Source organism: Uranotaenia lowii, chromosome 1 (genome assembly GCF_029784155.1).
Source record: "Uranotaenia lowii strain MFRU-FL chromosome 1, ASM2978415v1, whole genome shotgun sequence".
Classification (NCBI taxonomy): domain Eukaryota; kingdom Metazoa; phylum Arthropoda; class Insecta; order Diptera; family Culicidae; genus Uranotaenia; species Uranotaenia lowii.
In genome coordinates, this window is record NC_073691.1 from 180,233,182 (window position 1) to 180,257,140 (window position 23,959).

General features: G+C 35.4%; 1 protein-coding gene across 19 annotated transcripts in view; it reads right to left on the reverse strand.

Moving 5' to 3' along the window:
• Nucleotides 1–23,959, reverse strand: part of LOC129738847 (polypyrimidine tract-binding protein 2) — a 595,573-nt gene that overhangs the window by 236,862 nt on the left and 334,752 nt on the right. The window contains exon 2 of one of the 19 annotated variants that reach the window (XM_055730267.1): nucleotides 17,155–17,191. The exons of the other annotated variants lie outside the window; for them this stretch is intronic. Coding sequence (XP_055586242.1) covers nucleotides 17,155–17,169 — 15 coding nt within the window. The 5' untranslated portion in view covers nucleotides 17,170–17,191. The remainder of the gene's footprint in view (nucleotides 1–17,154; nucleotides 17,192–23,959) is intronic. 19 annotated transcript variants of the gene reach the window in all.

Genomic DNA, 23,959 nt, shown 5'->3' on the forward strand with positions numbered 1-23,959 from the left:
TTGTGTACATTTTTTTTAAATAAAAATTCTTACAATCATTGTAAAAGCCACACTTCAGTAACAGTACAATTCTATTATAAAGGTTTTTTTTTTTTTTGATAAAACCTTTCGAGTTCTAAACAGACCTCGAAAGGTTTTATGATCTACTAATATGTTTCAATTCTCTTTTTCATTTCCAAGAGCGAGTAAAGGCGCTTTATCCTTGGTCGATGACCAGAAATGATTGTGCACTGAAATCCAAAACAGTTAAACTTGGAAAAAGTAAACCTTAGAATCTTTAAATCCTTTTATTTATTTCATAAAATTCTTTAAATATTTCTGTTCAGGTTTTGTGATTTCTGTGTACCAAATAAATCATTTCCAGCCTCTGAAGAATGGCCCCTGTGATTCGTGAAGTTACTTCACATAACGTATAGTTTCCATCAAGGAGCATTTTTCTTAGCATGCTTCCAACGATATTGCCCATTTGAAACGTATGGTACTGGTGGTCCACGTTTCTTCTGTTCCTGTGTTCCAGATGTCTCTGCGTTCTCTGCTCCATGGTAGGCCCAACCAATTTATGTTTTCGGTTATTTTAATATTTTTATGTTAAAATAACGGAAAACATGAACAAAGACAAGAAGAATAATAAAACTCTTTTATTATTCTTTGGGATCAGACATAAGTTCTGGCTATGGAAGTACGATTAGTGATTAGTGATTTTAACTTTTTGTTTAGTCTTAGTTGCAATTCTGTAGTCGTGTTAGAAAAGTTACTTTTCAGCTTGAAACTTCAAAAGTGATGGCTCCAGAGACTGGTGCAATTTTGTCATGTTCATAAATTCACTTCAAATCGTTTCTTCAATCGGCTGGCATATCGAAAGAATTTGGGCTGGGGGTGGGGTTGAGTTTATTGAAATTATTATCCCACCTCCCTGTCGCAGATCGGAAGCAATCAAACCACTCTGAATTAGACAAGTGATATTCGACAAGCACTGTGCAAAATTTTCTCTTCTGTCACATTTAGTGGTTTCGGTACCGGGAAGCTTTGATCTGTTGATTCAACAACTGGCGGCTTTCCCCCACCCTCGATTGGTTTGGCTTTTTACTCCGAAAATTGTCCTGTCCCATTCAATAGCTGATTTCAATTGGCAGCTGATCGTATTTAATCGGTCTAATCGGCTTTAAGGTAGGAGACACACAATCATTCATAGAAGCAACACTCACTATCCGGCCGATTATTTGGCTCCCCTAGTCAAACTTGAAGTGTGGAGGATGACGACGATGATTCGGTTTATGAGGTTGAAATTTGTGGTGAATTAACGCCTAGTAGCCTAGGTCTCCCCATAAGAACTTGTTGTGTCTGGCTCGGTGTCGTTGTTAGTCTCACTCTCTCTCTCTCGGTGTCATGTGTCACCAAAGCCGGCATTCTCTCAACGATGACATTCATTGATGTTTCATTCTCGGTTCGAACAACCCCAGACAGGCCCAGCACTCTGAGGAAACAATAGAGCCATCAACCAGCCACAGGACCCGAGACATTTCCGCTTCCACCTGTTTCTGGATGATGCCTCCTCCCTAGAATGCTTCCGGCAATGCATCGGCCTGGTTTCTGCATGCTGCAGTCTCCCTGGAATCGATCCGGAAAATTTTCCATTCAAAACCTGGCAAATAGAAAATGGGACCCCATTTCTCCTGCCCCTTCTTTTTATTAAAAAGTTGGAAACAGATTCATCCTGCCGACGACGACGAAGATGTATCGTCCCATTCGAGGAAATATGCCCTACTAATATGATATGCATTGGAACATTATAGTCGTCGTCGACGACTGCAATCTTGACACCGGAACAGTTTTACTTCAGGTATGTGTCATGTTCATGCTTATGGAAGAAAAGTCCGAAGGGCAAAAAAGCTGGGCTGTAGTTGCAGCTAGCTAAATCGAAAACCGTTCAATTGACGTTGTTCTACTGCCATCTCCATCTTCCGGAATGAAGGAGCCAAGGTTTTGCAAAATCCGATGACGGTTGCCAAGACAAAGAACAAACAAGCTGCTCTCGAAACAACTGCTCCATTAGTGGGAATAATTCCCGGCATTGGTGGGCGATGCAAATGAAAAGCTCTCCGATTGTTCGTCAGTTGTTGTTTTTCGTTATCGTTTCCGTCGCTAGCAAATATCAAATCAGCTTTCTGCGATTCAAGAATTGAAACAGTTGGATATCGAGTGATGAAAGTTGAAGAAAAAAAAAATTAACGTTCGTTATTCTCCGAAAAGGGGAGTGGTTTACACGAAAATCATATGCCCTTTTTTCGTTTTATCATTCTTTTTAATCTCCTGATGCTGGCTATCTTAATTTTTTATGTTTTTTCAAAATAATTTTTTTTTTTTGTTAACGATTCTTTTTTTTTATTTTCAATTTTTTCGGATTCATTTTCATTTTTTTATTTATTTTTATATTTTTTTTTACTTTTTCAATTTTTTTAAATTTTTTCAATATTTTTTTAATTTTTTTTATTTTTTTAATTTTTTTATTTTTTCATTTTTTTTTTATTTTTCAATTTTGTTTTTATTTTTTCAATTTTTTTCATTTTTTCAATTGTTTTTTATGTATTCAATTTTTTTTTATTTTTTAAATTTTTTTTTATTTTTTAAATTTTTTTTTATTTTTTCAATTTTTTTTTAATTTTTTTTTTTTTTAAATTTTTTTTTTTATTTTTTCAATTTTTTTTTATTTTTTCTTTTTTTTTATTTTTTCAATCTTTTTTTTATTTTTTCATTTTTTTTTTCAATTTTTTTTTATTTTTTAAATTTTTTTTTATTTTTTCAATTTTTTTTTATTTTTTCAATTTTTTTTTATTTTTTCAATTTTTTTTTTCTATTTTTTCAATTTTTTTTTATTTTTTCAATTTTTTTTTTTATTTTTTCAATTTTTTTTTAATTTTCGCAATCTTTTTTTTATTTTTTCAATTCATTTTTTGTCAATTTTTTTTTTTGTCAATTTTTTTTATTTTTTCAATTTTTTTTTGTCAATTTTTTTTTATTTTTTCAATTTTTTTTTTATTTTTTCAATTTTTTTTTTATTTTTTCAATTTTTTTTTTATTTTTTCAATTTTTTTTTTATTTTTTCAATTTTTTTTTTTTTTTTTTATTTAGGACCTTTTTTTTCATTCGGGTCCAATCAATTATTGAAGATATACAAATGGTTTCTAAATTCTATCATACAGTTGGATTGATTTTAAGAACTGAATTACTTTCACTGCCACTTCTTCATTATCAGCAAGTGCTTCTCTTAGATTTCCAGGGACTCCATGGTTCCTCCGTTCAGCATCGAGTTGAGGGCACATTGCGATAATATGCTTTACCGTCATCACTGCATTACACCTTGGGCACATTGGGCGATCGACTCTGTCAAGCAAGTAGGCATGCGTCAGCTGGGTATGTCCAATTCGTAACCTGGCTAGGATAACGTCATCTCTCCGGTTACCTAAGAACGCTGATTTGAATGGAATTACCGTATTTTTTACCTCCCGTAGTTTGTTGTCCAGGCTTCCGTGCCACTGCGCCTGCCATTTGTATACGATTGCTGTCTTTATAATTTTTCGGACTTCTTTCAAATCTACTATTTGCTGTGAATCAATTTTTTTTTTTTTTTTTCAATTTTTTTTTTATTTTTTCAATTTTTTTCTTTGTCACTTTTTTTTTATTTTTTCAATTTTTTTTTATTTTTTCAATTTTTTTTTATTTTTTAAATTTTTTTTTTATTTTTTCAATTTTTTTTTTATTTTTTCAATTTTTTTTTTTATTTTTTCAATTTTTTTTTTATTTTTTCAATTTATTTTTTATTTTTTCAATTTTTTTTTAATTTTTTCAATTTTTTTTTAATTTTTCAATTTTTTTTTAATTTTTTCAATTTTTTTTTAATTTTTCAATTTTTTTTTAATTATTAAATTTTTTTTTATTTTTTAAATTTTTTTTTATTCTTTAAATTTTTTTTTTATTTTTTTAATTTTTTTTTATTTTTGCAATTTTTTCTTATTTTTTCAATTTTTTTTTATTTTTTCAATTTTTTTTTATTTTTTCAATTTTTTTTTATTTTTTCAATTTTTTTAATTTTTTCAATTTTTTTTATTTTTTCAATTTTTTTTTTATTTTTTCAATTTTTTTTTATTTTTTCAATTTTTTTTATTTTTTCAATTTTTTTTTATTTTTTCAATTTTTTTTTATTTTTTCAATTTTTTTTTATTTTTTCAATTTTTTTTTATTTTTTCAATTTTTTTTTATTTTTTCAATTTTTTTTTATTTTTTAAATTTTTTTTTATTTTTTCAATTTTTTTTTATTTTTTCAATTTTTTTTTGTTTTTTCAATTTTTTTTTATTTTTTCAATTTTTTTTTATTTTTTCAATTTTTTTTTATTTTTTCAATTTTTTTTTATTTTTTCATTTTTTTTTATTTTTTCAATTTTTTTTTATTTTTTCAATTTTTTTATATTTTTTCAATTTTTTTTTTTTTTCAATTTTTTTTATTTTTTAAATTTTTTTTTCAATTTTTTTTTTCAATTGTTTTTTTTATTTTTTCAATTTTTTTTCATTTTTCCAATTTTTTTTCATTTTTTCAATTTTTTTTCATTTTTTCAATTTTTTTTTATTTTTAAATTATTTTAATTGTTTTTATAATTTTTTTTAATTTTTTATTTTCATCATTATATATTTTTTTTTATTTTTCCAATTTTTTTTAATTTTTTTTCAATTTTTATTCCTTTTTTCAATTTATTTCGTTTTTTTATTTTTTTCTTCCTTTTTATTCTTTTTTTCTTCTTTTTTTCTTGGTCTTCTTTTTTTTCTTGGTCTTCTTTTTTTTCTTTGTCTCCTTCTTTTTCCTTTGTCTTCTCTTTTTCTTTTTTATCTTTATCTTCTTTTTTCTGTTATTTTCTTTTTTTTTCTTCGTATTTTTCTTCTGTTTTTCTTTTTTTTCCTTTTTCATCTTCTTTTTTCTTTTTCTCAATCTTTTTATTTCTTTCATCTTCTTTTAATTCTTAGTTAATTTTTTTTAATTTTATTTTTTGATAAATTGAATTTGATTTTTTTTCTTTTATTTAATTTTATTTATTTTCCTTTTATTTTATTTTTTTTTATATAAAATTTTTTTTACTACTTTAATTTAATGTTTTTTTAAGTTCTGATTAATTTTATTTCATTTTTCTTAATTTTTTCCAAATTTTTTTACGTTTTAATCATTTTTAGAAATACAGACCCCGTTCGTTTTTGGCAACATTCGATTTTGGCAACATTCGATTTTGGCAGCATCCGATTTTGACACATGTGCCAAAATCGAACGGTTTTTAGAAACAACATCACTTTTTAGTTTTCGTTATAACAGGACCAAATTAATTTAGATAAACACCATAAATACGTTTTTATGTTATGAAATGGTGATAAAATGCAACCATGAAAACAAAAGTTTTCAAAAAAAATTTTAAAGTACTCAAAAATAACAGAAAGATGAAAAATTTAAAAAGTTAAAAAACAAATTCAAACAAAAGACTAAAAAAGATAAAAAACAACAGAAAAATGATAAAGAATGACAAAAACAGCAAATATAACAAATGAAAACAAACATTCTAAAAAAATAAGAAAAGTGCAAAATGCATCAAAAACATGATAAAAAAAATAAGAAATGACTTCAAATGGTCGGAAATTTACTAAAAATATCGTTTTTGATAATAATAATAGCTTATTTGTAAAAATAATTGAAAAAAAAGTTGAGAAAAAAAACCGTTCAATTTTGGCAACATTCGATTTTCAAAATCGAACGGGGTCTGTACTCTTTTTGTTTATTTTATGTCTCAGTGATTTTGTTCTTTTTTTTATAATTATTCTTTAAAATTTTCTCTCAATTTGATGTGTTCATATCACAATTTTATTCCATTAAATTTTTTATTTATATCTAAAATTTTAAATGGTTTTAAAATTTCATTCAATTTCTATTTTTTTTTAAATTTTTTCTTTTTATCCTGCTTGATGTTTTCATTTTCCTCTTTGCTGTAGTGTAAATCAGATTTATTTTGATTTCCTTTTTTGTATGTTCCCATTTTCAATTATTTTCTTTTTACTTCTTTTTCTCATATTATTTCATGAATTCCCTTTTTGTTTTATTTTATTTGTTTATTTGTTTATTTGATTATTTGTTTATTTGTAAAAACATCAACGGATCACCTGTTGATCCTAATGATAGCTTAATAAAATAATGAGTTACACACAAGTTAAAAACTACCTTAGTCTACACAGTCCTCGATACCATTAAAATTTTTCTTCGGAAAGTGGCTCTTGAAACGTTGAAATCGAAGTACTCGGCGAAGCGATTAAAAGTCCTAAAAATTCCTATAAGAGCGCTGTTGGCTCCATAGTTGTTCAGCCGTATTGGAACATAGAGCTGCAGATTTTGGTTCCTAAGTCCTCGGGGAATGCAAATGCATATTTTTTCTCATTTATAGCCTTGCTCTTCTTGATCGCCCTGTCAAAATTTTTCAGTAGTTATTAGTTTTTTTTCTATTTTCTTTAACTTAAGAAGCATTTTTTTCTTTATTTATTTTTTTTTTAGACATTCCTTTTAGATTATTTTTTTCCTATATATTTTATATCACTTCGTGTTTTTTAAATTTCCTTTTTGATTTTTATTTTTGATTTTTTTCTAAATTTCCTTTTTCTATTTTGACCGTTTTTTGATTTTTTCTCTAAATTTCTCTATTTTTGTAATTTTTTTCAAATTTTTTTATTATAAATTTTCCGTTTTAGAACACATATCCTTCTTATTTTATTCATAAACATCTTGCTGAAAAAATATAAACAAAAAAAAAGACTGTATGTACATAGCTTTTCCATAAATGGCTTTTTTAGTATTTAATTAATATTACTTTTTTCTAAATTCCCATTTTTTATTGTTTTAAAAATTAATTTTTATTTTTTCTCTCTTCGTTGTTGTTTTTCGCTATCGTTTCCGTGAAACAGTTGGATATTGAATGATAAAAGTTGAAGAAAAAAATTATCCTTCGTTATTCTCCGAAAAGGGGAATGGTGTTCAAAAATTTTGTTTCTATATATTTTTTATAGGGAGATTCCTGATGCTGATTGGACTTGAGCACGATGGCGTATTTCTTGCCGACGTTAGATAACTTGCTCTTATTGGCATATTTCGTTCGGCACCAAATCCCAATGCGGCTGTATCATGAAAATAAAATAGAGAAATCCATGCAATTTATCTTTGGATGGATTTTTCTTTGAATTGGAGCTAAAACAACGAATAATATTAAACGAGTTCGCACTCAAGATATCGAAAGTGTACGAACTCCGGTTTTTCCGTGCTGCTAATATAAACAATTTTAGTTGTATTTTCTATTTAAAAGGGAATCTCCAAACAAAAAATCATTGAAATTAATGTATTTGAAAATGCTTAAATTACAGAGCTTTATGGCTCATGGAAACTATCAGAACCAGTTGAATGCTCTATGAATCACCGTGGAAAGAGCAGAAAAAAGCTACGCAAAACTAGGAAATCTGACTTTTTCCCCATTACAGAGAAGGGGAAGGAAAAACTCCCTTAGGCTTGAAAACTCTTCTTCACTATCAAAGGAGCAGGAAGTCGACCAGGGATCTGAAAAGCGAGTGCTTGAAGGTGTCTCCAGCAGCAAACCTACTTCGGAAAACCTTCCGAGCTCGGTGGTAACTAAATAGATAGAAAAAAAGGCGGAGCAAATGTGAGCAATCATTAAAATTTTATGTTTAGTTTAACCTCAAAAGAAGCCTCGGTCCCGGTCGGTTGAGGCCGTTCGGTTCCTTGAAACGCTAACGGACCGGAAGGGTTCGTTAACATACTTCTCATTCAACAACCCCCCTTCCTCAAAACTTTTCCCCGGGAAGATACTGTCCGGTTGTGGTTACAAAACTTTCGAAGTCCCACCTCCCGGATCTTTACCGCTGCCACGGCTTTTCATTTGCGGAAACGGATTTATTTAGATTAGAACTTTTGACGGATGCCTCCCATTCTCTACCCGCTCTGGTTAGTTGGATGTTTAACTGATCAAAAATTAACAGATCCGATCCCTTCCGAGAGCGGCGAAAGAAAAACATTTAACCGAAAAAGTTTTCACTACAAACTGATCCCTGTCGAAGGCGGGACCGGTTTGATTATTCTTCGAAACCCAAACAGGTGCTGCCACAAAAGTGGTAAAGGTTTTGTTTTTCTTTTCGCTCCGGAAACTTTCCGATTTTCGATTTTCCACCGAAAATTCAGCAACCATCGGAAGTTGGAACGGGAGAAAAAAAGGAAATTTTAGGGATAGCCAGCCCCCCGAAAAATGTTTTGCAACGATGCGAAAATGTTGATCGAAGCCGGATTTTTCTAGGCTCCTGTTTGCTTGAAATTATACATCAGTGATTGACGAGAAGCGAAGGGTTTTGGTTTTGAAGGAGACGGAAATCGATGAATTGTTTTCTTTTGTGGGGAGAGATGAAAAAACCGCTATAAGACTTGGTGGAGCAGAAGATTGAAACTACTTAAAGCTGAAAAAACGTTATAGTAAAATTATTATCTAAAGCCTAGCCTAGAGGTCCACATACTAAAGCAATAAAACCAGTCATACTACAAATGAATTCGTGTTTTCCCACCGTTTTAGTACCCATGAGTTTGACAATTGAATATTGTACGAAACATTCGCTAACCAAGCAGCAAAAAAACTTTCAAATACCCGGCTGTCACGCAATCCAAAATATTAGGCAGACGACAACATTGTCTCTATCCGGGGGAGTCATGCCGTCATTTCTTGAAGTTCTTTTTCCAAGAACCTCAACTAACCTGAAGGAAAACGGAAGTCTCCTGTTACGTCCGGCTCCCGTCCGAAAATGTCGGGTTCCATAGAACTAAAAACGCGAAAGCAGAAGACTACCTGTTGAAAAAGTCGAAACGGAAGTGCTCGATTTTCTGAATGGACGACGGTAACCATTCATTCGGCGACGATTCTAGCAACGAAAAGATTGGATAACAATAGAAGCTGCTTCATTGTGTTGCGACAGTCGTCGCGGCACAGTTTTTGTCACGCTAATGACGTTATCGGCGTCTGTTTCCGGTTCTCGGAGGAAAGGGGGTATGATTTTTCGCTCTCTCTTTCTCTATGAGAGATTTCACACCTATAACGGTTGCCACACAAAGTGACCCAGATTTCATTGATAGGTTTGCCGACTCGAAAGCGATTTCTGCCGGACAATTGGTAACTTCGATTTGAGTTTCGCATTGTCGTACGTATCACAGCTTTATAGAACAAGTCCTTAATATTTAAAAAAGAAATGTAAACTAGGGTCAGTCTTCAGCCAAAGGATGCAGCAATTTGCGCGAACTCGATTAGCTACAATTTTGACGGGGGACCTTCAACTTTTCTCCATTGTGTGATGCAACTGCAAAAGGTCTCCCATTAATCCAGCCACTGAATCAGAACCGAAGCGCAAGCATTAAGCGCACGAGATCCCACTCTTTTACCCATTTTTTCTTCCCGTTCTTCCGTTCCGTTTCCGTGGATCCGTTCAACTCCCTTGGGGCCGCCTTGCGAGTCTATACCGATATGAATAAATAAACACCGCAGCATAAATTATGATTTTAATATAGTTTTCTTTGCTACTTTTTTGCGTCCCGATGCCAAAGCTTCGCTTAAATAATTTCTAGCTGCCGCGCACAGCGCGAGTCCATCAGACCTTGGACGATGTTGCATGATTGTTGGCAACGGCAGGTCCTATCAGAAATTTTCCTTTTACGTGCAGGTGCATGCCACTTTTTTTTGCTCATGTTCGAAAACCAGTTCACCTTGCACTAACTTTTCTCGGCCCATTGCCCATCGTTTATCTGCCTCCGGGAGCTCGATAGCCTTTATCTACATACGCCAGCAGCACCAAGTTTTGGGGGAGAGCTGCTGCTATCAGGTCGGCGGCGTTTCCGGTAGGCTTTAGCTGGCAGCAAATGCAAACAAACTTCTCATTCCTCCGGTTGGAACGGGGTTCTGGAAACCCCGAAAGCAGTTTCAGTCGCCCGGAGGCTTTCTTTCGAGCAAACAGAGGTGAAAAAAAGAAAAACACCGCGCCCGGATCCGACAACCGAAACAGTACCGGAGATCCATGAATTGTTGATGAGACTTTTGCGCAGTCGGCACCGGAAAAGCCTAGTCTCGGAACCATGTAGTTGCTCCCTTGTGTTTTACACTCATCATTAGTTTCTAACAGAAACAACACCATCCCACGTTACATAGTTTATTCGAAATGACGAAAAAAAAATGTGGAGAAGTAACTGCCACAAAGGTAGCTTCAAGGATGACGAAACATGGTTGAAGAAAATGTTTGTATAGAATTTTTGTGTAGCAAAATATATTTTCCTCTGAATTTGTAATAGTTAATAATAATGAAAAAAAAGGTTTGATTTCCAACTCTCGACATACGATTTTCATATCCCGACATCCGATTTCTGGCTCTCGACTCATGACTTCCTACCTTCGGCATTCGATTTCTAACTTTCGACTCTCAGTTCATGACTTTTGATTCCATTCCAAACTCTCGACTCTTGATGCTCCACTTGCAACTTTCGACATTCTATTCTCGCTTTTTGATTCTCCAACGAGACTCTAAATTATGGATTCTTGTCGAAAACTTTCGACTTTTGATTATCGGCAATCGACTTTGAACTCATAACTCTTGACTCTTGACTTTCACCTCTTTAACTCTTAACTCTTGACTCTCAACTCTCGACTCTTAGCTTAGCTTAGCTTAGCTTGATTGACTACTCACATCCACCTTGAATCATTGAACCCGAAATGCACTTTAAGATGTTTTGATAAAGAATTTAAAAGTATTTTAGTATACTCGGTGATTGATTTCTAAATTTGGTTTAAATACAAGTCAATACATTTCGGATTCCAAGATCGCAGGCGTGGCTCAGTAGAACGAGTTCCACATCGCCAATGGTTGCTACTCCGTGATTGACCGAGGCCATCAATTTTGTTCAGAGGTCAAATGAACGGAACCTGGGATTGGCTACACATTCACAATGCACAAAACTGATGCTCTCTCTTTGAACATCAATAACGGCGCTGGCCACGTCCTAGTAGTCAATAGATAGGTTAGAAAAAATTAGAAAGGGATGAAAGAACAACTTTGTGCTTAAGGACCGAGGTCACCTCTGCATCCTTGCAAAAAATTTGGTTGGGAATGTGGGGAAAAGGAAATAACAAGGAAACACTTTTGACTAGTGTTCAGCAGTGGCTATCATCAATTTTTTCTCCTGAAATATATTTTTATTTATTAGAACATTTGAGCGAAATAAGAAACAACAATTTTGAATGGTGATTATGACTAAAACACATTCGAAGTCAATCGTATACACTTGATTTCCATCTTTATCTGAATGGTGATTATGACTAAAACACATTCGAAGTCAATCGTATACACTTGATTTCCATCTTTATCTGTATCTATAATAGTTGTTGCTCACATAATTCAAAGTTCGAAATGATATCCGATCTGATGTTCTAAATCATATTTATGTAGGAATTTAAAAACGTACGAAAGGTGTAAAAGTTCAAATCTTTTGGAGTAAAATTCAGAAAGAGATTGAAAAAAAAAAAGTGAATTTAACCATTGGAGAAATCTAGTCCAAATCTAACGTTTTATCTTTGTTTGAAGAGAAATGGAGAGAATGGTATCACATATAAAAACTATGTTAATTTTTTAGCAATTTTGATTGAAAGATTCATGTAACGACTTCCACCAGAAACATTAAGAATTAACTTGTGTCTTATTTATAATTTAATCATAATATACATGAAAAGTTTTGGACATTTGAATAAAAAAAAATTGATGGGAAATTAAGTAATTCTAAACAAGCTATTGTATAAGTTAATCCAAGTTTAGGTTTGATACAAGAATAAAATTTATTTTTTAACCAAAAAAGGGATCAATTTTGTAATTTTGAACTGATTAAATTAATATTTTGAATTTGTGAAATAACGATTGGTTTGAAAATATTTAAAATTATTCTATAAAAATAAAAAAATGTTTTTTACGACATTATTAATGTGGCCCGATCATTTGTGAATAATTTTTCACATTGAAAACATTGAAATTTACAAGTTTTGATCAACTTATTATAAAAAAAAATGAGAATACTTAGCTTAAACGTTTTCCGGATGCCAAACATCAATGAATGACTCCGAAGTTTTAATCCCCAATTAGTATGAGTGGCCGACAGCATTCCAGGAAGACAGGACAAATCATCTTTTGAAACCTCTTGAAGACCTTGAGACCTCTTGAAAAATGTTCCGTCCTGTAGGGCTGATACCGGAAAACCTTCGGAATTGACTTGAAATTAACTTCACAAAAATTTAAAATAGTTTAAACTTGGATTTGAACGGTTTCGAAAATTTTCTTTAAAAGTAAAACACCTCTTGACTCTCAACTCTCGACTCTCTCGACATTCTACTCTCGACTCTTGACTCTCGACTCTCGACTCTTGACTCTTGACTCTTGACTTTCGACTTTCGACTTTCGACTCTCGACTCTCTACTCTCGACTCTCGACTCTCGACTCTCGACTCTCGACTCTCGACTCGCGAATCTCGACTCTTGACTTTCGACTCTCGACTCTCGACTCTCGACTATCGCCTCTCGCCTCTGATACTCGACTCTCGACTCTCGACTCTCGACTCTCGACTCTCGACTCTCGACTCTCGAATCTCGACTCTCGACTCTTGACTCTTGATTCTTGACTCTCGACTCTCGACACTCGACTCTCGACTCTCGACTCTCGACTCTCGACTCTCGACTCTCGACTCTCGACTCTCGACTCTCGACTCTCGACTCTTGACTCTCGACTCTCGACTCTCGACTCTCAACTCTCGACTCTCGACTCTCGACTCTAGACTCTAGACTCTAAGACTCTAGACTCTCGACTCTAGACTCTAGACTCTCGACTCTCGACTCTCGACTCTCGACTCTCGACTCTCGACTCTCGACTCTCGACTCTCGACTTTCGACTCTCGACTCTCGACTCTAGCCTAGCCATAGTACTGAAACTGCTTTGATGAAAGTGCACAATGATATAGCACTCGCTTTAGACAAAAAAGGAAGTGCACTACTTCTTTTGCTAGATTTTTCAAAAGCTTTCGATAGAGTTGCACATACTAAACTTGTTCAAAAACTGTTACTAAAGTATAACTTCTCCAAATCAGCCGCAGATATGATTAATTCATACCTTCAAGGGCGTTCACAATCCGTTTTCTACAACGGCTTGTTTTCCGACTTCTCCCCAATTGATTCTGGTGTTCCTCAAGGGTCTATCTTAGGTCCAATTTTGTTTTCCTTGTTTATTAACGATCTTCCTTCAGTTCTGAGTTTCTGTTCAGTTCATTTATTTGCCGATGATGTGCAGATATATTTATGCTGCGATGGGTTATATTCCTTACAGGAATTGGGCTCTAAAATGAACCATGATCTAGCCAAAATTCATGAATGGGCAACTGATAACCTGCTGCCTATCAATCCTGAAAAAACCAAAGCTATCTTCATCAGTAGACTGACCACCACCATCACGCCCCCCATTCTCACCTACGATGGAAAAGAAATTTCATACGTTGAATATGCTGAAAATTTGGGAATAATTTTTGACCAAAATTTCTCCTGGGATCGTCAGATAGCTACGCAGTGTGGTAAAATATACGGTTCGCTTAAAAAGCTCAATTTGACAACAAGACATCTAGACTCGTCAATAAAACTGCGCCTCTTTAAATCATTTGTTTATCCACTATTTATCTATGGAGATTTTCTTTACCATAACGCTTCGGAAAGATCAATGAACAGGCTCCGTGTAGCACTAAATTCGTGTATTCGATATGTTTTTAACTTATCAAGATTTGATCACGTCTCACACCTTCAAAAATTTCTGATAGGTTGTCGATTCGAAAGTTTTTATGCCTACAGATCAGCGACTGTAATCCACAGAATCCTGAACACAGGCAAACCTGAGTATTTAAGATCACTTCTAGTACCATTACGAAGCTCTCGAACTGGTTGTCTTGTTATTCCACGGCACAACTCAGCTTATTATGGTAATTCGTTCTTCGTGAGAGGTATCGTAAATTGGAACGTTATCCCTTTCCATATCAAGTTAATCAAAACTAAGTCAGAGTTCAAAAAGGGTTTATTGGCGGGGCTTACGGGTTAAGAACGACATTATCATAAACATTACGAAGTTTTGAAATAAAATAAGTATTAGGCAAGTAAATCACGTGAAGAACACTTTGTAACAAATTATAAGATTGTATCTTACGTTACATAACTGAAATAAATAATAATAATAATAGACTCTAGACTCTAGACTCTAGACTCTAGACTCTCGACTCTCGACTCTCGACTCTCGATTCTCGACTCTCGACTCTCGACTCTCGACTCTCGACTCTCGACTCTCGACCCTCGACTCTCGACTCTCGACTCTCGACTCTCAACTCTCGATTTTCGACTCTCGACTCTCGACTCTCGACTATCGATTCTCGACTCTCAACTCTTGACTCTTGACTCTTGACTCTCGACTCTCGACTCTCGACTCTCTACTCTCGACTCTCGACTCTCGACTCTCTACTCTCGATTTTCGACTCTCGACTCTCGACTCTCGACTCTCGACTCTCGTCTCTCGACATTCAGCTTACGATTCCCGACTCTTGACTCTCGACACACGACTCTAGACTCACGAATCTTGACTCTCGACTCTTAACTCTTGACTGTCGACTCTCAACTCTCTACTCTTGACTCTCGACTCTCGACTCTCGACTCTCGACTCTCTACTCTCGACTCTCGACTCTCAACTCTCGACACTCGACTCTCGACTCTCGACTCTCGACTCTCGACTCTCGACTCTCGACTCTCGACTCTCGATTCTCGACTTTCGACTCTCGACTCTCGACACTCGACTCTCGACTCTCGATTCTCGACTCTCAACTCTCGACTTTTGACTCTTGACTCTCGACTCTCGACTCTCGACTGTCGACTCTCGACTCTTGCTTTTCGATTCTTGACTCTCCACTTTTGAAACTTCACTTTTGAAACTTCACTTTTGAAACTCGACTTTCGACTCTCGACTTTCGAATCCCGACTCCAAAATCCTTGATCGCAACTGATTCCCCAGACTTTTAACTCTTGACTATAGACTCTGGACTAAAAAATCCTTGATCGCAAATGATTCCCCAGACTCTTAACTCTTGACGCTTGACTCTCGACCTTCGACTCTTGACTCTCAACTCACGACTTTCGACTCTCAACTCTCGACTCTAAAATCCACTTGACTTCTGATTCTCGACTTATAACTCTTTCGACTTTCGACTCTCGATTCTCGACTCTCGACTCTCGACTCCAAAACCTTGATCGCAATTGATTCTCCAGATTTTTAACTCTTGACTATAGACTCTCGACTCAAAAATCCTTGATCGCAAATGATTCCCAAGACTCTTAACGCTCGACTTTCGACTCTCAACTCTCGACTCTCGACTTTCTACTCTGGACATTCGTCTCTCGGCTCTCGACTTTCGACTCTTGACTCTCGACACACGACTCTCGACTCACGGATCTTGACTCTGGACTCTTAACTCTCGACTTTTGACTCGACTCTCGGCTCTCGATTCGTGACTTTTGACTTTCGACATTCGACTCTCGATTCTTGACTCTGAACTTTTGACTTCCAAATCGCGACTCTCGGCTCTCGATTATTGACTCTAAAATGTCGACTCTCGACTCTCGGCTCTCGATTATTGAATCTCGACGCTCGACTCGAAAATCCTCGATCTCAACTGACCCCATGACTCTTAACTCTTGACTCACCACTCCTGACTCCAATATCCTTAATCGCAACTGATTCCCCAGACTCTTAACTCTTGACTCTCGACTTTCGACTTTCTCTTCTCGACTCCTGATTTCGACTCTCGACTCTCTATTCTCGACTTGCGACTCTCGACTCTCAATTATCAAATCTCAACCCTCGACTCTCGACTCTTTACTCTCGACTCTCGGCTCTAAACTCTCGATTTTCGATTTTCGACTTTCGACTCTCGACTTTTGATTTTCGACTCTAGACTGTAGATTCTCGACGTTCGACTCTCGACTCTAAAGTCTCTTGATAGAAGACTTTCGATATTTGAATCTCGACAGTCGACTTACCACTTTCGACTCTCGATTTTCTATTTTTGACTCCCGCTCCCTAATCCCTGATCCCAAGTTATACCTAAATTCTCTGGTCTCTCGACTTTCGACTTTCAACTCTTGACTCTAGAATCCCGACTTCCGAACCTCAATTCAAAATTTTGACTTTCGACAAGTCAGTCGGGAATTTCAACTTTCAACTCTAGAATCACGTCTTTGAACTCGGAATTCGGACCCTTAACTTGAGATTTTCGACTCTGGATTTTCTTTGGTCGACTTCCAATTCACGACTTAGTTCATCTTTCGAATCACTAATCCCGACTTTCAAATCCTAGCTCTAAAATCTCGGTTCTCAACCACCGGTTTTCTTCAAAGGTTGTATCAAAAATCTAATCTTTCGACCCTAAAAATTCTAGCCTTGAATTCTCGAATCTAGACGCCCCACTTCTATCATAAGATTATTGCTTTTTGACTCGACTATAGATTTTCGACTTTTGTCTCAGCAATCTCGATTGTCGACTCCCAATTCCCAAGACCCAACTCATGACTTCCTATTTGCGAATATGGAATCCTAATCTATTTGATATCGATTCTCAAACTCTAGAGACTTAATGGACGGTTCTTTCGACTATCGACTATCGATTCCCAATGCCTCGAGCTCCTCGACTCTCTGTTATTGATACTCGATTTCCAAATATCGACTTTTGACTGTCGACTCTAAACTTCCAACTTTTAACTTTGAAGTGACAATAAATTTTTTCTTCACAACTCTCGACTCTCGACGCCTACTCTAAGACTACTGAATATTAACTCCGATTTCTCGATTTCGATGAATGATTTTCGCCTCTCGACATTGTTCTCGGCGGGCAAATATTTAAAAAAGCAATAAAAATCCAAAAATTTCAAAATATTCGATAATCAATTATTTCAGTGGTTTTGAACATATGAAAATATGAATAATATTTACCAAATTATCTCTCATTTGAGGCACCCGGTTTGCTTACCTGAAAATTACAAAAGAGAAAAAAAAGAAAGTTAGTAAAACTGTACAATATTTTGAAAACAGATAAGGAAATATCGTTTATAAGATTTGTTTTTTTTTATTCAATAGTTTAGGAACTGATAAGGTTAAGGATCGCCAAATAAACAATAGTAGAAAGTAGGGAGTTAGTTTTTAAAAAGTATTTTGCAATTTTTTATAACTGTTGTTTGCAAATGTACTTTGGCTTTTTCACAATTATTCATAAAAATTCTCTCTGAAAAGTTCCCGTAAATACTATTCCACTTTATCACTGGAATAATTCTATTTTCGGTTTCTAACTTCAAATTTGGACGTCCACCAGGTGCAGTCTATAAGAGCAAATGGTGTCACGCAACTACGGATTGGAAGACCAGTCGGAAAAGCGTCAACAATTTCCCAAATTTGTAGCGGAAATTGTAACAATTTTCCCAACCGTGTCGGCCCGCGTGCCCGAGTGTTCAATTTACTGATTCCGTAGCCCTCCCCCGAGAAGTACCCTAGATACACACACACACTCATATGTAAATGTCTGTCAACGCGCCTGGCGTGGCACCCAGAAAGTTCCGGTCAGAGATTGAAAAATTAATATCACAATTTCCCGAGCTACCCAGTCGAGTCGTTTCCATCTGAAATGAATGCATTTTGCTGGGCCGAGCCTTGAAGGAGCATTTGAATGCAATGTTTAGATTTTTTTTTAAGAAATTGGAAGTTGAACATTTGATTTAATTTCGAAAATAAACTATCGACTCGCTTTGATTGAAAACTTCTGAATGTGAGTAATTGGACCAACGAAAAATTTGTGGAAAAGCCCACTTCCAACCGAAAGCCTGTGGGGTAGCGAGTTTCCATCCCAAATATTCCAGGAAATTTCAGGATCCAAAACCAGAGAGCGGCCACAAAATAGACCCCGGAGTGGCCAATCTAGACCCGTGCCGGAATGAATTTAATTAACCCTATGAAAGATTAAATTTTCATTTAATTAATTATTAGTGTGAGTGTGTCAGTTTTTGCGCCCGGACTGGTAATGTTCCTGGCCCGGTGCACATAAACATAAATTGCTACCCGGTAGCATACATCCAGGGGTAATGCATGCATGTATGGCTGTTGGTTAGGAGGTTCTCGCTTCCGGGCGGCTGGTGAAGCCCGATGCGAAGCGATTTAACCCTAAAACTTTTGAGGGGGCTTCATAATTCACATCATCGGGAGCCAATGGTTTGGGAGCAAAATTTGATTACGCTGTGCGGGTTTACATTACACCGGTTCAAAAATTGTGTTCGAAAAATCGGAATAGAGGTAGAAATTTTAAGTAGATTTATGAACCGTCTCACAGTTTTATCGAATTTTTAAAACAATCGCTTATTTTAACATAAAAAAATATATTTTTATGGCAAAAGATACAAGTTATGGTTGAGAAATTACAAAGCAAATTCAAGTGTACAATTCCAAGAATTCGATGGGCGTTAAATCGGTGCTCCAATTTTAGAAGCATATTCCTATAAAGTTGCATCCCATGGCTGATTTGTGGCCTGAAAGGGTGTTGGTAATAATTGTGAATATTTTACTAATAATGATTAATTATTGGTGAGCTTTTCCCATACGGATCCGGTTTATGGGGAAGCCCGAAAATAGCTACTGGTTTCTAGCAATAATGTGGATTGGGTTTGAATCCGTTTAGATGGCCTCTTTTCATCGGAATGTGAGAATTTATGTTAGGCTCATAACGTCAAAGGAAAAGTATGGCTTCGAAACTGATGTACAAAATCTGTCTTATTTTTTGATCAAATTAAAACAAAATACGAAATACAAAACTTGAAACCATAATTAGGAAAAGGAAAAATGTTCGGTTTCCGAGACTTTCGATTCTCGAATGACTTGACTCGCGATTCTCGACTGTTATCTTCCGACTCTTTTAGGTCGACCAACGAAAGGAAATTACATGACTCTCAGCTGTCATCTCCCGACTTTCGAATTTCAAATGTCGCCATTCGAATGCTGGCATTCGCCTCTCGATTATCGACTTTAAACTTTCGACTTTCTCGACGACTTACTCTCGTTCGTCGACTTCCGACTGTCGAATCTGTACTCTCGACTATTGTCGAATTTTTTCAGTCTATTTTCAACTGTCAACTTTTTTAACAGTCGACTCTAGACAATCGACTTTCGATTACCAACTCTCAATTGTCGACTCTTGACCATCGACTATGGACAAACTATCACAAATATAAAAAAAAAACGAAAAATTTTATTTTTCTCGACTGTTAGCTCCAGAGATTGCTGACTTTCGACTATTTTTGAATATTTTCAGTCGGGTTTCAACTTTGTCGACTTTTTTTTACTGTAAACTCTAGACAAATCGACTTTCGATTAACAACTCTCAATTGTCAACTTTGACCGATTTCGATTGATTTGTTGATCGATTGATCACTGAAGAAGGTAGTAAGTTGTTATCGAAATACTGGTATATGAACTTTTCATTTACCGTGGTTGAATTAAAAGGAATCTTTCGATTGCTTTGATTCATTTGAATCATTCAACCAAGTAGGCTCATACCACAACAGATCTGAGAGTTGAAACTCGACTGTGTCGACTCGTAACCTACGAAGAGAAAGTACATGACTCTCAGCTGTCATGTCTTGACTTTCGAATTTAGAATGTCGCCATTATAATGTGGACATTCATTTGCTCCAGAGGTTGCTGACTCTCGACTATTGTTGAATCTTTTCAGTCGAGTTTCAAATGTCGACTCTCGAATGTCGACTTTTTTACAGTCGACTCTCGACATTCGATTACTTACTCTCTCTTGACTGCCTATGGACTAAACTAACAAAAATATCTAAAAAAAAAATTGAGAGTTGAAACTCGACTGTGCGGACTCGTTCAGGTCGACCAACGAAGGAAAAGTACATGATTCTCAGCTGTCATCTCCCGACTTTCGAATTTCGAATGTCGCCATTCGAATGCCGACATTCGACTCTTGATTATCAACTTTCGATATTCTCGGCAACCCCCTCTCGATCGTCGACTTCAGACTGTCGAATATGTACGCTAAACTCTTGACTGTTTGCTGCAGAGAGGTTGCTGACTCTCGACTATTGTCGAATTTTTCAGTTTAGTTTCAACTGTCGATTCTTGAATGTCGACTTTTTACAATCGACTCTAGACAATCGACTTTCGATTATCAACTCTCAATTGTCGACTTTTGACCATCGACTATGGGCTTAGCTAACACAAATATCTAAAATAACGAATTGAGAATTGGAAATCAAAAGTCGATTGTCTAGAGTCGACTGTAAAATAGTCGACATTCGAAAGTTTTAAATCGACCGACTGTACAGATTCGACAGTCGGAAGTTGATGGTCGAGAGTTTAAGACCGATTTAGCAGTTGCTCGTTTCAAATTACGAGTGCCAAATTATGTTTTTCGACTTTCGATTTTCTCGACGACCTGCTCTGGACCGTCGATTTCCGATTGGCGAATCTGTACTCTAGGCTTTTGACTGTTTACTCCAGAAGTAACTGACTCTCGACAATTGACGAATTTTTTTAATCGAGTTTGAATTGTCGACTCTCGAATGTTGACTTTTTTTACAGTCGACAATCAACTTTCGATTATCAACACTCAATTGTCGACTTTTGACCATCGACTATGGACTAAACTTACACAAATGTCGACATTCGAAAATCGACAGTTGAAACTCGACTGTCGAGAGTCAAGAGTCGACAATAGTCGAGAGTACTGATTCGACAGTCGGAAGTCGACGCTCTCGACTAGTCTAGAGGCCAATTTAGCAGTTGTTCGTTTCGAATTACGAGTGTCATTTTTTTCGACTATCGACTTTCACGACGACCTTCTCTCAACCGCCGACTTTCGAATGTCGAATCTATGCTCTCGACTCTTAACTGTTTGCACCATAGGTTGCTGACTCTCGACTAATGTTGAATCTTTTCAGGCGAGTTTCAAATGTCGACTCTCGAATGTCGACTTTTTTACAGTCGACTATAGACAATCGATTTTCGATTATCAACTCTCAATTGTCGACTCTGACCCATTGACTATGTGCACAAATATCTCAAAGAAAGACTAGCTTAGCTAGCTGATTACGGACGCACTCTCTTAGAACATCAATAACGGCGCCGGCCACGTCCTATTAGTCCTAGGACTAGAACCGAGGTTACCTCTGCGTCCTAGCAAACAAATTGGTTGGTGAAATGGAGGAAAAGGATTCGATCAGGATACACTTTTGACTAGTGCAATGATATTTAAAAGAAAACCAAATTTTGTTATCACACTCTCCTGTTTTTTTCCCGTCTGAAACGCTGTAGCCTTGATTTCGACTCTCTATGCTCAAACTATTAAACTATTCGAAATCAGTCAACATTTATCGAGTTATCTTTACTTGTAATTACATTTCCGATTCATAAATAGGAATCTGAGTCCTACAATGAAATTTCAGGATTCAGGAGGTGCGTATCATATCCGAAATCCTGATCCCAATTTTACCAACACTTTTTTAAGCGTTCGGAAAGGCGTTCGCTTGAAAACGCTTTCAACTTCAAATGTTTTCCATAAAGCCGGACTTAATGGGAAAATTGAATTACACCCTTTGAAAAACCACAGCTTACAGCGACCTGTTTCGGACACCGGCCACATTCCATTAGAGAATTTTTTTTTTTCGAAAAAGTTTCACCACTCACCGTTACTGATATTAGCCTGATTAATTTAATATTGTACCTTTTTCTTGTGGTTTCATTTTCAACAGGGATGGGACCCTATTGGCTAAGTGTAATTTTTTTAACCGTATTTTATAACCAAACATTGAACTTTTTTTCATCATTTTCTGAGGGGATGTTTAAATTGTGTGTGGCAGAAGGTTTCCGCCTGTGTGTTTTTTTTTTAACATCAATGGGGACCAGTTCGGCTGATTGGTGGTTGATTTTATTAATCAAACAATCCTTCTGTCTCTATGTTCCACCGGAGGGATTGCGGAATGAACGCGAGTGCATGAGTGCAGTTGAGTTTCAAGTGTTTACCACGGTACTACCCATTGGGGAGTGTTTAATATGACGCGCTTTTTTGTCCTAGCCGCGTATTTCCACCCACTTGGCCGGTCACCTTTAATCAAACGGTTGCCCAAGCTTAGGGTTGTAATTGGACGAGGGAAAGCCGCGGTAGAGCCGCGATCTGATGTCAATTATACGCGGCAAAGCTCCCGAGAGGGATTCTGTTACTGGTGATTGCGGCCCAGGGCCCTTCGATGGGGCAGAATTTTTGCCAATATATTTTTAATTAAAATTGATTACTGATTGATTCTTTTGGGGTTCCTTTCCCCTTGCTTTTATACCGATATCGCAGGTGAATTTCGATAGGGGGAGAGGAAAGCGTGGGAGATTTTATAAAATGTGGTTATGTTTTATTCGAAAATATTCGATAATAAATATTTGAAAACAAATTTAAACAATTTAAAAAATTTCTAAATGAAGTATGTAAAGTAAAATAGACTTGCTCGATTGCCCGGTTTTATCCGGGTTTGCCCGAATATTCAGAACAAAATTTAGCAAAAGTCCGGTCCCGTCTGGTTGCCCCCATTAAAAAAAAACCCGGATTTTTCTCGGATTTATTTATTCACCTTATTTGCCAAACCACTCAAAATAAGAAAAATAATTGTGATGTAATTTTTTTTTTTCAATAAATGCGTCTAAATTTTTCAGCAACAATCAGAACATCTTTCTTCAGAGTTTTTTTTTCTTGATTTTTGCTGAGCATTTCCTGGGTTTTGAACAAATTTGCTCGGATATTTCTCGGATTTTTGGTCGACAATTTAGGAATCAAATGTCCGATTTTTCCAGGTTTTTAGATTAAAAAGCCCGGATACCTGCTGATAAAACTCTGGCAACCTTAATGTAAAAGTAATACTGTGTGCTTTGAAAGCCCTCCTAACAGCAATAGAAAAAGCCTACAAGTTCGTATGCAAGATTTAAAGTTGCATACCATTAAACTGAAGTTGTTTGCTTGCGGTGTATTAAAAACAACAGGGGGTTAAAAAAACGTGAGAAATACATTTAATGAGTGTTTATTTTATTTGGAAGACTGTCAATAAAAAAATTATGATGAAAACTCAATGAGGCCGGAACAAATATAAATTGTTCTTTGTCATCCTCTTGCCCTTCGATTTTTTTTTTCAAAAATTTCGAAGGGGGAAATTTAAGGAATTTTAACGAATAATTTGAAAAATTCTTCGAAAATTAAAACAGTTAAAAGAGCGGAAGTTAAACTGTCGAAGATGAAAATTAAAATACTTTTGGAATTAGAGATTTTTTCGAATTTTCAATCTACAATGACTCAATTTTTCAATTCTGTGCTATGTAGATTGTATGCAAGTTTGTTGCATGAAAGCTTTTGTCAAATTTTTCTTCCATTATCTCGCCTTGTGATGTTTCCAATCCAAGTGACAAAAAAAGGATTTCTAATTTGTTCCGGCCAGACTGGAGTTTGTTATTATACTTCTGCACCTTAAAATCTTGCATTCAATTTTGCATGATTCTTCTATTGTTACAATAAAAGCTTTGCTCAAAGAAAGAAAGTTTACCATTTAGTTTAGTTTCTGTTCAGTGTAATTTTTTTGTGATCTGTTAAATTTTAAAATGGAGTTAGAAGGTTAGAAAAAGTCATGCTAGATATTAAGTTGCACACAAAAACGAAAATCACATTGCTTGCAACTTTTGCATCCAAGTTTTACTAACTGACCCCATT